The sequence below is a fragment of the Lupinus angustifolius genome, chromosome LG03 (genome assembly GCF_001865875.1).
Source record: "Lupinus angustifolius cultivar Tanjil chromosome LG03, LupAngTanjil_v1.0, whole genome shotgun sequence".
NCBI classification, from domain to species: domain Eukaryota; kingdom Viridiplantae; phylum Streptophyta; class Magnoliopsida; order Fabales; family Fabaceae; genus Lupinus; species Lupinus angustifolius.
In genome coordinates, this window is record NC_032011.1 from 26,089,071 (window position 1) to 26,107,520 (window position 18,450).

The 18,450-nt window shown below is 32.1% G+C and overlaps 2 protein-coding genes across 3 annotated transcripts; one reads left to right on the forward strand and one right to left on the reverse strand.

The window, feature by feature from the left end:
• Positions 369-5,010, reverse strand: LOC109344154 (mediator of RNA polymerase II transcription subunit 7a-like). Of its 2 annotated transcripts, none has more exons than XM_019582792.1 (6): positions 4,956-5,010; positions 4,687-4,845; positions 2,928-2,997; positions 1,872-2,038; positions 1,687-1,760; positions 369-636 (listed from the first exon to the last, which is right to left on the reverse strand). In XM_019582792.1, exons 2-6 carry the CDS (start codon positions 4,819-4,821, stop codon positions 576-578), a joined length of 507 nt encoding a protein of 168 aa, XP_019438337.1. In that variant the 5' UTR covers positions 4,822-4,845; positions 4,956-5,010; the 3' UTR covers positions 369-575. The 2 variants fall into 2 exon arrangements, with proteins under 2 accessions (XP_019438337.1, XP_019438338.1); XM_019582793.1 differs by having other exon boundaries at positions 4,950-4,968.
• LOC109344151 (oxysterol-binding protein-related protein 1D) lies at positions 11,037-17,502 on the forward strand. Its single transcript, XM_019582790.1, has 8 exons — positions 11,037-11,681; positions 12,870-13,226; positions 13,839-13,923; positions 14,362-14,831; positions 15,079-15,234; positions 15,419-15,727; positions 16,223-16,567; positions 17,068-17,502. Exons 1-8 carry the CDS (start codon positions 11,205-11,207, stop codon positions 17,245-17,247), a joined length of 2,379 nt encoding a protein of 792 aa, XP_019438335.1. The 5' UTR covers positions 11,037-11,204; the 3' UTR covers positions 17,248-17,502.

Here is an 18,450-nt window from a genome sequence, read left to right on the forward strand (position 1 = left end):
TTAGGAACGAAGAAAATAATAAACTTATTTAAGTTGGAAATATTTAATTTATCATCCATCAATTTCATATACTTTTGAAGAAATAATTTACCAAAACATTCTTTTTATAATTTCTAAGAAATTATTTTTTTTTTCTTTATTAAAGGCTTTATCTCTACCATATTTTTTTTATATTAACAAGAGTATCCTTCACCTTTTTGATAATGAACTAATCCTTCCAACAAGTATCGCTATCAAGAATCAAATCATTGACTTTTGGTCATCCTATGAATCTAATCAGACCTTATACCATTAGACCAATACATTGTTGGTGCATTATCGAAAGAAAAAACATATATAAGACTGTTTGATGAATAAAACACCACAAGAGAAAAAAGAACAAATATGTACTGTTATAATATCACAAACACAGAAACGTTGATCCCAGAAATAGATCATATCCATTAATAGTTACATAATATGATGAGACAGTTTTACCTAAGAGCATGGCCACTTCAAAGAACCACAAAACTTGGTGTGTAAATCTTTAATCTTCATCATTTGTATAAAGCTGAAAAGATAGAGAATAAATGCCCCTAATGGCCATCAAGTATTGCCAGGGACTCATTAAGGATACCCTGTGCTTCTTCTCTCCTCCTGAAAAGAAAAAGTGGAGTTAGAAAAGACTAATAAAGAGAAGCATTATGTACCAATTTTTAATACCAAAATGAACAGAAACACTACCTTACAAATACTAAAAAAAATTATACCCTTTGAAGTTTTTTTCCCAGTCAAGCTTAGTGCACCAAAAACAATTTAGACTGATTAAGTCTTGAAAGCATTACAATATTTTTTTCAGATTCAGGATATGGAACTTAGTTTTACCAAGATACAATGAGAATTGTCTTTTAAATTTCAATTTGAAAGTAGGAGTAGGACAGTTATAGACAAGAATGATGTAAAATGCTATGAGTTCTGGTTGTAAAAACAGAATACAGGACATTGAAAATTACTATGTAGTTCCTTGTAAAAAAATGGCAATTTCAGCATTTTTTTTGTCTTCCAAGGGTTGAAGAGGATTTAGTGTATGTTGCTGAAACTTGAAAGGGATAAGATGTCAAGGCTGTAAACTTATATTAAAACTCATTCGAGCATAAGCTATCATGATCGTGATAAACACGCCCTAGTAAGTAAGAGGGCACGGGTGCACACAACTAGGTGGGATTGTCACATATTATGGAATATTTGTAAGGTGTCTTAGACTCTCAGATATGTTATGAAAGGAAATCAATCTACTTTTCAAAGAGCTGTCTCCATTAATTAAAAAAAAATAAGCAGATGGTTTTTAATTTAGAACGAAACGGTGTCCTACAGCAACTTCAAATGTAGGACATGATTGCCCTCTACTAGAGAGGGCTAAAAAAATTGGTGTAGGCTGTGGGGATACCAGAACAAAAAAATTAATTTACATGTTAAGCAGACCTGTAAAAATGACAAGCACAGCAGGAACTAAATCAGACAATTGTATCACCAAACACTTGAATGATAGTAAAGCGTGGTAAAAATGCAAAGCAACTAAATTGTTAACGGGTCTCAAATGATAGAACAAGGACATTTCACTATACTGGTAGTGGTACCACATCAAATGGTTCTTTAGGCTTCCTATGCAAATTAGAAAAATATCAAGAAAATACAATATATATTTACCTTTTTATATCCTCCACTGCTCGTTTGCGATTCAGTATCTGAAGTTCCAAGATGCGAACTAATGTTGATCTTGCCTACAGAATAAATACATAATACGTTGAAAAATCCAGAAAAGGAAAAAAGAACAAGAGTCGGTCACTCAAAGGCAATTATTTTTACAGTTATATTGTATAGAAGATGTATACCTGATGAGGACGCAGTGCGTTTAAAAGGTGATGTAAGTTTTTGAATACAGTCGAAATTTCCTCAATTCTCCTAGCATACTGTGACGGTCTCTCAATAAGAATGTCAGCAAGCTCTAAAGTGTGTAGCTGCAAATCTCTATTAAGTGACTTCAACTCTTTCTTGAAATCTATTGGAGAATAAAATTTGTTACTATAAGATTGAAGGTAAAAGGATTAAATAAAGAATCTTGTATGTTGTAACTGATGCTGTGGCAACTTATAAATGAAGAGAAAATATAGTATGAGCCCTTCATTCCACCCTTACAATCACTCACTTTATGACATGCTTGTAAGTTGTAAGTAACATGTATGAGTAGTAATAAAATGTGCCATGGGGAACACACTAGAAAAACCCATATAATATATACTATCTCTGACAACAACAAAATTGATAAACTAAAAGTGAGCTACCTACATTACTAAGCAGGGAATCGACAGAAGCATTCAAAGATTAAGGCAGAGTTGATAACAATACTAGCCCTCATGAAACCAGGAATAAAAATCATATCACTTGCTATTTCTTTTTTGGAAAGTTAACAGTGTTTGGCTTAGTAATAAAGTGATCATTAAACACAGACCAATCTCTATCACAAATTCCATTTGTTATATATCACTTATGAGATAAATGTAAAGGTGCCCCCTTCAAAGCGTGGCAACTGAATAAATAAGTTTGTTACTAGAATTACATGTCACGACCAAAAATCCCCTGCACCAATGAATGAGAAACAAGAGAACAATGAAACTTTGTATCCCCCAGAGGCCCAGATAAAAAAACCTGGGAAGGCATGTAGTGACTTCTGCGACCAACAAAGTACTCATACACAGTAAGATCAAACTAATGAATACCTAAAAGACTACGTTATTGTTGCATAACCATCCCAAAGACCATCCGAGACAACAAACCAACAAAGCAGGGATAATATGGAAATACATAATAGAACCAAACTTATTTGTAACATATATGGTGATTTCGTAACATCATCAAACAAACATAAACTGAGCATAGAAATTGCCTACCAACATTCGCCCCCTTAGGATAGAGCTGGCGCACCCCTTGCTCTTCTAAGCTTGGTAGATTGTCACTTGTCTACGTAAAAAACAAACAAAGAAACAAATATTAATAAGTGCATAATGAGATGTTATGAAACCAGAGACATGCAAATAAGGACTTTGTGTTAAATGCACTCTTAATATCATGAAGGCGGGGCACTGATGCATATGTGTTTCAAACCTACAAGAAGAAACCTTGCTTGACAAGTCTATATTCAACCTAAGGTTGTCAAGCTTAGATCCTACCTAAGATTGAAAAGGGAGGAGACACATAAAAGTGTGAGAGACTGTGACAGAATTGTAAAAATAAGAAGATTCAAGGCCAAGCCCTTTAATAAAACAAAGGTCACAAGTCACAACTGAAGTTAAAGTTAATTGAAGTGGCTATTTTAGCACATTGGACTCCTCCTCCATAAGACATTTTTGCAGCACAAAAACAGAACCAGAGGCAGCAAAGCAGCAGAACAAACACAGAACACTAATCAGACATTTACCACTAACCCAAAACATAACCAGGAGGAGAATATTTCAGAAGCAACAAAAAGACACTGTGACATAACCTAAGACACTCTGTCACTGCCGCAGTTTACAACCGGTCTTGGATTAAACACACCACCCACCAGTTGGAAAATGGGGATCAAGCATAAACAGATTGAAAACACAATCCCACCAGTTCTACAAGCATGCAAAGTTATCCTACCCCAAGGTTGTAAAACAGGATTGTTCAGCCACCAGAAGATTGTAGAACCATAGGATTCTACAACTTGCATTGTTGACAACATTGACGCAGCCACTCACTAATATTTACTTTTATGACGACCACTCAAGGAAACATTGCAGACAAATCCTTAGAAACAATCCTGAAAATATTTGTGTTTATTGCAAGCTAGCATGGTCACCAATCACAACTTAAAAAGTGAGTGTCCCAGGAAGATGCAAATCATGTTTGGAAGAGCATATTAAAACACCTCTGGAGACCCATATTAGTTGTTTTAGGCTTATTTTCATAAGCTAAAAACTTAAAGCTCGTAAACAATATAACCCTCTGCAAAAGATAATAATATAACAACAACCAAGCCATTTCCCACTGAGGAACTCAACTACATGGAACAAATGATGCCATAATACCCTATCGTAAACCATATCTATAGAAAAATAGTTTACTTTCAAATCCTTCTTAATGGTTTATTTGTAGTTTTTCTTGATTCCCTCAATCTATTACAATCTACCTTCCATCTGATATACTCTCCTTATCAGTGCTTCTACAAGACTTCTCCACACATACTTGAGCCACCTAAGGCGATATTCTACTATCTTTTCTACAACAAATGTTACCTCAACTTTCTCTCGATACATTTATTCATAACCATAGAATGCCCGTCCGTGTGTTCGATCATATAATGCAGAATCTTCATCTATGTTACATTTTGAATAATAACAACAATAAAAATTTCCAATAAATTGGTTTGAATGAACTACTAAATACCCAACATTGCAGTTAAAGGTCGCAAACTCACAATTACGATCTCAACCACATTGCTATCGCAGTTATAGTCACATCGACCACAACTACGGCTGCACGGACCACAATATCCCCAACTTTCAGCAATTATGGTAAACAAAACATAAATGCACTACAACAATAATTTAAAACCATGTAATAATACAACATTAAAGTGATCAAAATCAAAATGTAATAGAGTGATCACACACAAAAAAAACTTACAGTGTAAGTGGCTCCAAAACAAACATAGGTTCCTTCAATAGGTGGTGGAGGCTCAGGAGCAGAATTAGGGTCTTGTGAGTAATTTTTGTAGAGTCTATAATAAGGTGGAGGTGGTGGAAATGCTGACGTTGACATCACCAAATTCTTCAATCAAAAACCCTATCAAATATCACACAATTCATTTCAATTTCAAAATTAGTATGAATAAATGTTTCAATAAAAAAAATAGCTTAAATTCAATTCAATAACAGTAAAAGAGAAACCCTAACAAGAATTGAAATTGAGTTCAGTGTTCACAGTGATGATAACACTGATGGGTTTTGGAGGAGGAATAAGAAAGAAGATTAAACGCAGCGTTTTACCTGATAACTGATTATGGGACTATTGGACTGTAAAAGGATGGGCCCAATTGAATTTGGGCTGATTATAAAACATAATCAACCCAAGACACAAAACTTCAAAAGGGGAGTTATTATTGAGAAATCATGGGCCTATAGATGGAAGACACATGTTGTGTCTAAGCTGGCTTTAGATCAGTGTTACGAGAACCGGACTGGAGTCTTGAAAATGACTTTGGTTTGCATTCTTAATTGAGTTAGGGTTGATCTGCTTTGAACCGGGGAAATTTTGGTTCCACTGTGTTAAACTCGGTTCAACCGCGTTAACCCGGGAAGTAAACCGGATGGTTCAATTAAAAAATTAAAAATACGGAACACCAATCAAATATTTTGTTTTACTCTGGTTCAACAAAAATAAAAATATGTTACTTCAATATAATTATATATAATTATTAATTATATAAAACTTTACATTTACATATAATTATATATTTATAGATAAAAAATATATATATTGTTTGAAACATAAAGTTTACTCTCTATTATGATGGATGTGTTATTTTTAATATATTTTATTAATGATATAAAATTGGATTTAACTCGTTTCAAATTTAACTCATTACAAATTACAATATGAACAAAAATGAGGCTAAGAACTAGTCAGTAATTTAATAAAAATTGAGTTTACATTTGTGTGATTGGTGAATCATATGTCTTGTTTTAAGTTTAGACCACTTTATATATTATTCATTTTTTATTAGTTAGAAAAGAAAAATATAGATTAAATATACATTAATTTTATATTTTTTAGCCAACACTTAGAGTGATATATATCTTAGGAAAGAAAATATAATCTCCCAATATTATAAGTTGAACTTTATGCATCATGGTATATGTAACATAAACAATTTGCAAATGAAATATACAATTTAAAAATATTGTTTTGCAATTTTATGAGCAAGGAATATTTTGGAAGCATGGTTTTACCATTCCTACTCAATTTGAGTGAGACACCTATCCAATAATGGTTAGTGAAGAAAAAAACAAAGAAAACACAAAATAAAATATACTTATATCCTTATTAGTTGCATTAAGAATAGAGTTTTACCCTTAAAATCCAAATAAAAAAAGAACTCCCCTCTCTCATTCACTAATTTTTTATCCAAAAAAAATAGAGAATATAAATATAAAAATGTTAGAAAAGGACTTATTGTTGCTTCTCAAGTTAAAGGAAATTATCAATGGTGGTTAGTTCAAGTTATACATGTTTGATTCCTTTTAAGCAATGTTTCAGGTTCGAGTCTTGTGGATGAAAAAATTATTCACTATAAGAATTAGTCGCACATATTTGTGGATATTTCCGATTTGAGTATGATTAACTATAGTGTTATGATAAAAATATGTAAAATTTGCCTCACATAAATAAATGGGTTGAATTATAAGAAGTATATGGCTATGCCTAACAAAAAAAGCAACTAGAGAATCAAACTAAAAGAACATGGTTTGGTAACCCAAAAACATCATTGAACATTAATGTACCTAACTCTGCCATAGAGAATAAATGATAATAAAGAGTATAACTTGAGAATACACCTTAAAAAAGATTACAAAGTTATGATGAAACAATGTAAAATTTGTCTTACATCAACATTTTAGTTGAAGAGATCATTAATGTGTTGTGATAAAAATTTATGTACTACCTACTTCACCATGTGTTAAAAATATATATTCAGATTCTATTGGATAAGGATAGAAAAGTAGAAAAAATATATTAGAATTTATTGAAGGAGTACAATTTTATTATACTTTTTTATATGATAAATATTTTCCATTGAAAAAATTTGTTGTTTAATCTTAATACGACTTACATAGGCTTAAAGAGTTAACAAAATCTATAATTGTAAGTAGTTAAGATTATAGGTTCAAGTTGGGAGAGATTTCAATTAGGAGAACAAAATATTGAGGAGTATTTAATATACCGGGTTAAAATATCTAGGAGTATTATTTTGGAACTATCAAATATATTTTCTCATTTTATTTGATAAAAAAACTAATCTTTTCGGGATTTATGAATGCTCCTCTTAACAAGCGTCGCACCTAGGAATTAAACTTTCGACTTTGAGAATCTAGTGAGTCTTATATCACTAGACCAATGCATTGTTAGTATATTGAGAAGTAAAATACTCAAAGAATTTAAAAAATTATACCCATAATAAGGTAGTATGAGCAAGATAAAATGATACACAAAAATAAAAAATATATTTTTGTCTCATGATAAATTAATAAAATAAATAATCAAAGCATTAGTATAAAGAGAATTTTCTATATTTTATAAATAAAAAACGTGGTACAACTCTAAACCTTTTGGAAGCGTTTTGTTCCCCTATAATTAGTGGTAACAAAAAAAAATATCCATATACAACAACATGCACATATTTCATTTAGTTCTATTATATCATTTACTGTTTATTTGAATTACTTTTTGAAGACTCAAATATAATTATAAATAAATAACACATAATATTTCTACCCAAAAAAATAACACATAATATAATAACAATGTATAAAACTCACTTAATACTAGTTTAAGTTCGTATTAAAAAACTAATTAAAAGACCACAAATAATAAAATTGAAGGAATCAAACGAAAATAATTAATTAAAGGATTTAATATGTATACAATGACAGTGTAAGTGCTTTTTACACTGTGAGTCAATCATCCATATTCTAAAAAAAAGTAATACAAATAGTTGATGAATAATATGCTAACAAGTTAATCATCCATCACTATAAGGTTAAGAGTTCGATTCATGTGAGCGACACTTAGTGGGAGGGACAGTCACACACCCGAAAGAAATTAGTTTTATACCAAAAAAGATAAGAAGATATCATTGATAATACCAAAATAAAATATACAATTTCCTTTGGGTGTTATAGATTCTTTTAAGGACTCGGGAATTTTGTTTAAATAAGATAAGATAAAATCCATCCCACCAATTAAACTAATTTTCAATACATATTTTTCAAGTCAAGCCCCACAAGTGATACTACACTCTAACTAACCAAAGCTATTGGGTTATCCAACAAAGCATTATTTAATTATGGTTTATCCAACAAAGCATTTTATTTTATTTTAAAATTATGGAAATTTTAACCAATTTAACATATCTCTCGTGTACTTAATATATCATATTAATATGCTTCCAATTAACCGATTGAACCAAATAAATACTTATTTTACTTTATTATATTTTTCGATTTTATTAATTTTGTTATTCAAAAAAGAAAAGACCTAAAATGGTCCCAAAATTTTAAATGTGAATCAAATTAGTCATTTTTAACATGTTTTATAACACTTGGTATAGACTGATTTGACCCCAAAAAGAATTAATTTGACCAACATTTGAAATTTCGAAGAACCATTTTAGGTATTCTCTTTTTGAATAACTAAATTAATAAAATCGAAAAATATAAAAGAATAAAATAAGTATATAATCAAATTACATACTTTACCATTTTGCAGGCCACAAATATTAAAACATGTAATATTTATACATAGTTGGTTTAAAGATGTATAAATAGTTAGTATATCATCTATCATTTATTTATATTATTTTTATAAAAAAATCAATAATAATAAATATAAATGATAAATAATACAAATATAATATATAAATATCTTAGACAGTTAGTGTATACATTTTTTCCGAACATTAAATTAGCATCAGCAATATAACAATATAGCATTAAGATGATGATGCAAAAGTTCCCTCTCATTTTGACCATATAACGTATATACTCTCTACAATCGCTTTCAACCAAGTGAAATTACATATACACCCTTCTCCCACATCGCTATCAATTGAATTAATGAAGAGACATGAAAGTGCAAAAAAGTCATTTCAAATGTGTATTATGGCTATGGGCCTGGCCCAAATAAAAAGAAGAAGGTGTTTTCCCCTCACCCAACGGACAAAGCCATTCCCCACCTTTTCAAAAATCATTATCTGTGCATAAGTGCGCACGTTAGCTGTCCCTTTTACAATCATATGTCATGTGTGCCATTTTTTATTTCTATTTTAAAAATCAGTTTTAAATCTATGCAATGAATAATTGAATATGTAAAGAATTATACATAGTCAGTGTATCATCCATCATTCATTACGATTATTTTTTTCGAAAAGTCAATAATGATTAAAAAATCAATGGTTGATAATATAGTGACAGTGTAAGAAACTCTTCACTGTGAGTGATACATCGTCTTTAAAAATAGAAAAAATTGGACATCATATATATCATTCATGTTTTAATCAAATGTAACAATAAAGTGTTGGTTTAATAGTATAAGACATCATTAGATTTCTAAATGACCAAAATATTCGATTCTTGATAACGACACCTGTTGAAAGAAACAATTATATATCTCAAAATATATTAGTTTCTTATAAAAAATATGAGAGGATAGTGTTGGTATTATAAAAAAATGTTGGTTAGTGTTAAGGAAATCTTTTGTGTTTGACTTAAGTCTTTGTGGATTCAACTTTTGTGAATAAAAAAAAAGAATTTATTTATAACACATTAATCTAGAGGTATGAAATCGTTAAATCTTTATATAGACTAAAATATTAAGGATTCGATTTATATGAACAACACTTATTTGAAGAGACAATCACATACCACAAAACCCAAATTATATTTATGTTTCAACACTTATTTTGAATTACATATATTTTTTTGAGAAAAGAATATATGTATTGATAATGATTTTTTTGGGTACAATGTCAGTCTATCATCCATCATTCATTTTTAATTATCATCGATATTTTAAAAAAGTAATACAAATAAATGATAAATGATATATTAATGTGTATAAATCTTTATAATAATAACAAATAAACATTACACCCATTTTTTCCCCTGACAATTAGTAAGTTTAAATGTTGTTGATTTAGAATGTCTAAAATGAATAATTGGTCTAACACATTAATGATAATTTAGTAATACTGTCCAGGCATTTTTCAAATTGTTATTCTAATAATTTATATAATTGTATAATAATTTTCACACAATTATGTATTAAAATAAATATAATATAAATAGTGTTGATAATGTGATGATGCTATCTTCAGAGACAGCTGGAATCAAATTTATTATTCACAATGAATATTAATAACAAACAATAAAAATAATTGAATTCAATATTCCTAAAACACAAAGAAAATAAAAAGGAATAAAAATGGAAATAAAAATCAAACGAAAACCCTAATGCATTTAATTTTTATTTAATGACATAGCTCAGTCATAGTTACCAGCTACCAATAGTAGCATTTAGCTCAAAAACACAATACATTGGGAAATGAGAATCAAAGCCAAAAGGAAGATGAAAGAGTATAGTGTACTAATCATTATTATCTATTTTCGTAGTATTCCCCACCCTATGAGTAATAATATTTTTTCGTTCTTAAATAGGTCTCACTGATTATTTTATATTTATTTATACTTTAGAACAAGTTAAACAATTCAAATCAAAATTAACTCTAATGGTGCAACTATATTTCATTTCTACCTGGACCCCCACAAATGTTGTTTATTTAGCTTACCATTACGAAATAAAAATAAGAACGATTTCTCTCCAGCGATAAACTTGAACGAAAAACATACTTATTTTGCTAAGAACGTTTTTTTTTGTTACCATCATGAGTGCTCTAAAAGTAACACTTATCGAGAATGACATTCACTCATTTAAATCTGAGAGAAAAACTTGTATAAAGACACATGCAACATATCATATTTGAAGACAAGTACATTTTATGACTTTTGATGCTATTATTTAAGATTGAATTTAATTAAAATTAAAATATTAATATGTTTTCAAAATCGTATTGGTTATCTCTATATGATTTCGTGTTCACGTAAGTCTTTCTCCCGAGATAATATATTTGGTATTAAAAATGAAAACTTATTATGTATTAATAACGATAGAATAGCGATGTAAAGTAATGAAGAAATTTACTGAACATCACAGAGTAGTAGCAGCGTCTTAAATGGATCTGTCTTTATAGCAACTGTACCTTACACTCTCTCACTCTCTCTCAAAACGTTACCGTTTTGTCTACTACTCTGTTATTATCACATTCGCGACGATTTTCATCGTAGCAATTTTCTTTCATGTAAAAGAAGATGAATCCATTATGCTGCATTGCTCCAGTTTCAATCGATCGTGACCGTACAACCCCCGTCGTAGCTAAACCGCTTCCGTTAGGTCTCGATTCATCGATAAGAACCGTTAGCTACGCTTCAAAATCGAGCTTATCAGCTCAAGATTCATCTCTAGATGATGAAGAAGACGTGGAAGGTCGTGATTCGAAGGTTAATGGCGGTGTTGCTGGGAGTGTGGCTGGGATTTTGTATAAATGGGTGAACTATGGTAAAGGATGGAGATCGAGGTGGTTCGTGCTTGAAGATGGTGTTCTTTCTTATTACAAGATTCATGGACCTGATAAGATCTTGGTCAAGGATCGGAGCATGAGAGTGATTGGTGATGAATCGGTGAGGTTTTTGAAGAAATCGAATTGGAATAGTGTGAATCGCGGTGGTAGTGGTGGTGGTAGTAGTGTTAATAAGCAATGCAAACCGTTTGGTGAGATACATTTGAAGGTTTGTGTTCATTGTTTTTTCAGATGCTTAGATTTTCAGAATAATATAATGTTATTTGAGTGTAATATCTATACCGAAGATTTATACATAGTCGGTATATTATCCGTGAATGATGGACTGACATTGTATAAAACTTATATACTGTCAGTGTGTATACATCTTTTTCTCGTGTTATTTTGTTAAGTATGATCACTAGCATGGGAGAATTTGGTAACTATAATCTACTTGTGTTGTGCAATAGGTGAAATATTAATATGTTAAGTGTTCTGGGATTTGATTCTCTTTCACTTGGAGTAATATAAGTTGGTTGGTGTTATTGAGTTGTTTTTTATTTTTATTTTTATGAGTTGTGTGTCGAACTGGATCTAAGGCTAAATCATTGACTTATAGTTATATCATTATATGTATGATGTATGAAGTGAAGTTTTATGGTTTTTTCGATGCTGATTGGCTCAACTTGCTAGAAAATTTACATGTAAGGGGTTTGTATGAATGGTTATGTTGTGTGGTCCAAGAGGATATTAATTGCTAGGAATGCGGAATAACACAAGGATATCAAACAAAACACTTGTAACCGGCGCACGAGTTTGTTTTGCATTTGCTTGTAAAAGTGAATCCGTTTAGAAATTTGTTTGAAGTATGTATCCTCAATGGTTGGATTATCATGTTTGCTGGTCCAGGGGAGGACCCACCAGTGGGGTGGGCCCAGGGGATCATTACATCCTCCCTACGCGTGCCACACAAGGAGTGGGAGAGTAGGAGAAAGGGGGTAGTGTGGATTGCTAGGGTTTGGACCGGTGCTCTCTCCTTGCATGCCGTACAGCTCCAACAACTAAGTTGTTTCATGGGGACTGGCTTTTCATGTTTTCAGTCACAATTGACAATGATGCACTTGAAATAGTGATTAAACTCTCCTTATTTGCTTATATATATATATCGTTGTTTGTGTTTAATTTATGTTGGTTAAATTGTATTAGGCAGTTATGGATTAGAAATATTAGATTCATCTACCATGTCTTTTACTTGGCTGCCTCTGAAATTGACACCATCAGAAATAGTTGTGGGATTGTGAACTAATCCTTTCATTTGTCACAGATAAAAATGTGCCATGGATGTATGCTTTTTCTATCAACTTTGTGTGCTTCTCTTCTCCCTTGACAGCTAAATCTAAACGAGTCTTGTTCACAGGTTTCTTCAATTCGTGCAAGTAAATCCGATGATAAGCGACTTTCCATTTTTACTGGAACAAAAACTCTTCACTTGCGTTGTGTATCCAGAGATGACAGAGCCATGTGGATTGAGGCTCTGCAGTCGGCAAAAGACCTTTTTCCTAGAGCTCTATCAAGTAGTGATCTTTCAACCTCAGAAGATATTGTAGTTTCAACAGAGAAGCTACGATCACGATTGTCACAGGAAGGCATAAGTGAAACTGTTATTAGTGACTGTGAGTCTATTATGCTCTCAGAAGTTTCTTATCTTCAAGGCAAGTTGAAGTTTCTTCATCAGAAACATCATATGTTGCTGAACACCTTAAAACAGCTGGAGGTACCTATCTTTCCTTTTGAAATATGTCTTGGAACATTGTCTTAGTTAGTAAACTACAATTTTCATTAAGGATGGTTATAACATGATAATGGTAATCTGGCCGTCGAAGTAGTTTTTTTGTATTTGGTTTTTAAGTTCCCCTATCTGCTTTGAGTCTGGTGGCTTTAGATGTTTAAACTTACATGGCTTTCAGTACTACTTTAGCCTTCTATTGTTCTTGGTAATTCAAAAAGTGTAAGATTTTTAAGATCAATATTGATATTTTATGATTCTTGGAATATGTACTTGCCACATAAAGCATAATGCAGGATTAGGGTATGTTGTTTGAACCTTCTTCAGTTGTGAAAAGTTATATTTCTGTCATCGAAAAGTAATTCAATACTCTTTATAGTAAAGCAAACTCGAAGACCTTTCCTTTAGCAATATGTCACACTCATCTGTGGCTCTGTTATTGTATGAGTACTTAAATACTTTTGGTGTTCTGGAATTTATAATGGGTTTTTTCAATTTACATCCGATTTTTCTCTTACATATGTTGTCAGTGCCGTGTTAAATGATGACATTCTCAATAGTCAAGAGTTTGATTTTTTCCATTAAAAATCGTTAATGCAGACAGAGAAAATAGAGTTGGAAACTACTGTGGTGGATGAAACAAAGGAACGCGAGTCGTATTGTGGACAAGCTAGAAGGTTTAGCGGTGAGCATGCTGTTGGCCTTCCTCTGTCTTTTGCCTTGAATTACCATTAAAATATGTACTTGGACAGAAGTCCGTATGAATTTCATTTTACATATTATGCAATATGCATTTATTCTGCTCCTATTTTTAAATTAATGTACGAACAAGGCGTTGGTCTAGTGGTTTAAGGTCCCACTGGATCCTGAAGTATCATACTGGCCAAAGGTCATAGGTTCGATTACTGGGATCGACAGTTGTTGGGAGGGGACAACTATGAACATCCGAAAGGGATTAGTTCCTTACCAACATTATGCTATACTGATTGAAAACTGCCAATCAATTAAGCTTCTTTGCAATATAAAGTCAACAAATTATATATATTTTGCTTTAGCAACTTTTTGTTTTTTAAGTTTCCATATGGTAGCAATCCACTCACTCCTTGACCTTGTCATGCCTCAGATTTCTATTCTGTAATGTCGGAGGGCAGTGCTACTGATTCTGTAGCAGATAATGAAAGTCAAGATGGAGCAGATGTTGAAACTGATGATGAAGATGGAGCATATTTTGATACGAATGAGTTCTTGTCTTCAGATGCCTTAAGAAGTGCTTCCTATCGAAGTAGGGAAAGTACAGGAAATGCCAATATTTACAACAAAGATTTTATTCTTTATGATGGCTTATATGGGTTTGAGAAGGAGATCAAAGATGTAAGTTATCCATATGTTCAAAGAAGAGATAACTTACCAGAGCCGAAAGAGAAAGAGAAGCCTCTTGGCTTGTGGTCAATTATTAAAGACAATATTGGGAAGGATCTTTCTGGAGTTTGTCTCCCTGTTTATTTTAATGAACCACTCTCTTCATTGCAAAAGTGTTTCGAAGACCTGGAGTATTCATACCTTGTTGATAGAGCATTGGAGTGGGGAAAGCAGGTCAGGTCCTCAGCTGTGCTTTCTTTTGTCACAAAGCAGTTTTAAAAGCATGATCTACTAGTTTCATTTAATCAAGGTAGATAACATGCTTGGTTAAATTTGAGGGATTTGCTGCTTGTAAAGATTTCAACATTATGCATGGCTTGATAATTGTATTAAACCAACATATTTTAATCTATTAAAGTTGCATATATTGGTTTAGTATTGTTTGTAACTTATAACTTCAATCAGGTTTTTCATGATGCAGGGGAATGATTTGATGAGAATTCTAAATATTGCAGCTTTTGCTGTGTCTGGCTATGCATCAACTGAAGGTCGACAGTGCAAACCTTTCAATCCCTTACTTGGAGAGACCTATGAAGCCGACTATCCAGATAAAGGGCTCAAGTTTTTTTCTGAAAAGGTATCGGGACTTTTCTCCCTTAACTTTTCAAGGTTTATGGAAGTGAGTCAACATTTACATGCCAACGCAAGAAAAAGGAAACTCATAAACCTGTTCTCTCAGCCTGTTTCATTATATCTTCAAATGAACTGATTTTTGTCTATTTTATGCCGCTAATTTTCATCTAACAAGAAGTTTGCTGCAGGTTAGTCATCATCCGATGGTTGTTGCTTGTCACTGTGAGGGAAGAGGTTGGAAGTTCTGGGCAGACTCCAATTTGAAAGGAAAATTCTGGGGACGTTCTATTCAGTTAGATCCAGTGGGTGTCCTCACCCTACAATTTGAGGATGGTGAAACATTTCAGTGGAGCAAGGTCACCACTTCCATATACAACATCATACTAGGTAAAATTTATTGTGACCACTATGGTACCATGTGCATCAAGGGAAGTGGCAACTACTCCTGCAAACTGAAGTTCAAAGAGCAATCTATCATAGACCGAAACCCACATCAGGTAGGATTTTGAACGCAAGTAGGAGATAGTCACATAGAGTCTTCAGAAGCTTACTGTTATATTCATTTGATGGATGAACAATCTTTTTTTCTTTTTTAAAATGTGTTTTCCCTTTTTGTCTTCACAAAAAATTTGTCATCTTGATCCTCTTTCTTTTTTATCCCAACTTTTTCTTTTGACCAAGTTCGCTATTGAAATTCATTTTTTTAAATTAATTGTCCAATAAAGAATAGCCATACAAGTTATCACTCTAAAGAACACAAGGCTAGCATAATTCTCTTGCTTGCTGCACTTTCCAATTCATTTAGATTTCCTTGGTCAGAATTCACAGTCCTTTTATTGCATCAGCCATTAGAGCATGAATGTGTTCGTTTAGATTACTTTCTGTCCCTCTCATATGTTAGAAACCTTGACATCTCAAATAATAGCTTGCATATTTCAATCTGATTTTCTTGTTGAGTTTTGACTGAATAAACTTTCAATCATATATATTAGGTACATGGGTTTGTTCAAGACAACAGAACTGGAGAGAAGGTAGCAATGTTAATAGGGAAGTGGGATGAAGCAATGTACTACGTCCTCGGGGATCCAACTACAAAGCCAAAAGGTTATGATCCAATGACAGAAGCTGCATTATTGTGGGAAAGGGGCAACTGTGCTACCAAGACAAGATACAACCTCTCTCCTTTTGCAATATCCTTAAATGAAATAGTGCCTGGCTTATCAGAGAAGTTGCCTCCAACCGACTCAAGGTTGAGACCAGATCAAAGACATTTAGAAAATGGAGAGTATGAGCTGGCAAATGCAGAGAAGCTAAGACTTGAACAGTTGCAGAGACAGGTAATTCACCAATAGCTGTGCTCTGACCCTTTGATCCATTGAATCTAGTGTCTTGGAATATGCTGTGTATGTCAGTTATTTTCTATCTGTTTTCTGGGTGTCGGTAGCCGAATTTTTTCATAATAGTGGCATGACATCAAAATATTTCTAGACCTTGGATTGGATTTCATTTGTAGTGGCAATATTTGTTTTGGCATGGTATATAGTTGCCATTTATTGGCAAGTAAGTCTCACATTATTGTAATTGGATGTCCTATATTTCGCATTCTTTATTTCATCTGCAATGAACATAGGGGCTTAAGGTTTAGGGTCATGTTAAGGTCAATGGATGAAAGCATGCATCGGAAATAACTTCAAATTTTAATATCTTTAACACACTCATTCCCAACACAAACTTTCTTTGTTTCCTTGAATGCCTTTAGTACATCAGCTAACATTTTCCTCAAGATTTATGCTGTTATGCAATGTTTGTAACTTGTATTTGATTCATCACAATACAGGCAAGAAAGATGCAGGAAAGGGGATGGAAGCCGAGATGGTTTCAGAAGGACGAGGATGGTTCTTACCGATACAAAGGTGGCTACTGGGAAGCGCGAGAAAATAATAACTGGGACGAAATCCCTGACATATTTGGACAGAGTTGTGATTTGCCTTCATGCTCTGAAGAGATTGTGTCCTAGTGTGCTGTCTGAGAACCCTCAAGTATGTTATGTTTTGCTAAATGTTATTTTGGATGTAGGTTATATAACTTATATAGATATAGAAATATTCCCCTAGAAAGTGTTTGTCATCAATCTTCTTATGCCAATGCACATGTGGCCTTGTAGTAGTAGTATATTAATCATATAGCTTCTTTTTTTCGCCATTAGTCATTAATAGTGACTTTAGCCATGAATGTGTGAGAAAAAATTGCTATTCATCTCACACTTTGTCAATGTGCTCTGATATTATTATTAGTTTAAAAATGCTTCTTTTTGTGGTCATCAAGCTTCAGTGAATATTGTTTTTCTTTCATATTTGGTAGATGGGTATATGGTGTGAGTGTAATATATGGTAAAAATTTATACACAATCACTTCACCATTACCATTCATTAATGTTACTTTTATTTAAGAGAGTCAATAATAATTAAATATGAATGGTGAATGATGCAGTGACATTATAAAAAAAACTCAGCTTGAATCTTTCTCATATGTTTTTGGTTAAATATGATGATGTAAGTGTTCATCATGGTGTAAAAAGATGTGATTGATGGGTATCTCTATTTTGTCAAATCGTGTTTTATAAATGTTTTTTTTGTTTCATTTGAGGAAGTTGGATTAGTTTAAAAGAAAAACAGATGAGGTAAAAGGGGCACTATTTGACGGAACACAAGAAAAACAAATTCATCTCCCAAAGAAGCACTATTGGAATGTTCCATCTACTTAAAAATGTCATGTAATTCTCAATTTAAAAATGACTTTTTCTCCTAAAATCAACTTCCAAAATTAAAATAAATATCTTCAAAACGACATCAACTCCTCTCTGGAATATGAGTGAATTTGGATTGTGTTAATTAATTGATATAAATTATATTTTGAGTGAATTACACTGATCATTGAGTTTTAGTGAAATTATACAAACCACCCAAACCTTTTTAATACCTATATAAGTCATCCCTAATTATATATATTACACTGAATACCTCTGTAAAAGATATATGTGTAATTTCTTAAACGAAAATAGTTACGAGTGTAATTAAGTCAAACAAAATATGATATATTGTGAACCAAAATCCTAATACTACAAAACTTGATGTATATTCATTATTTTTATTTGTTACAAACTGCATCAATAATTCTAAGGAGTGTTTAAATTACTCTCATACTATACTATAACTAACCA

Excerpts from the sequence above, each read along its gene's own strand:
- LOC109344151 (XM_019582790.1), top strand. The coding sequence starts at position 11,205 with ATGAATCCATTATGCTGCATTGCTCCAGTTTCAATCGATCGTGACCGT. Across the intron at positions 11,682-12,869 it reads TTGGTGAGATACATTTGAAG|GTTTCTTCAATTCGTGCAAG; the intron begins GTTTGTGTTCAT and ends TCTTGTTCACAG. Across the intron at positions 13,924-14,361 it reads ACAAGCTAGAAGGTTTAGCG|ATTTCTATTCTGTAATGTCG; the intron begins GTGAGCATGCTG and ends GTCATGCCTCAG.
- LOC109344154 (XM_019582792.1), bottom strand. The coding sequence starts at position 4,821 with ATGTCAACGTCAGCATTTCCACCACCTCCACCTTATTATAGACTCTAC. Across the intron at positions 1,761-1,871 it reads ACGCACTGCGTCCTCATCAG|GCAAGATCAACATTAGTTCG; the intron begins GTATACATCTTC and ends TTTATTCTGTAG. Across the intron at positions 637-1,686 it reads GCAGTGGAGGATATAAAAAG|GAGGAGAGAAGAAGCACAGG; the intron begins GTAAATATATAT and ends TTTTCTTTTCAG.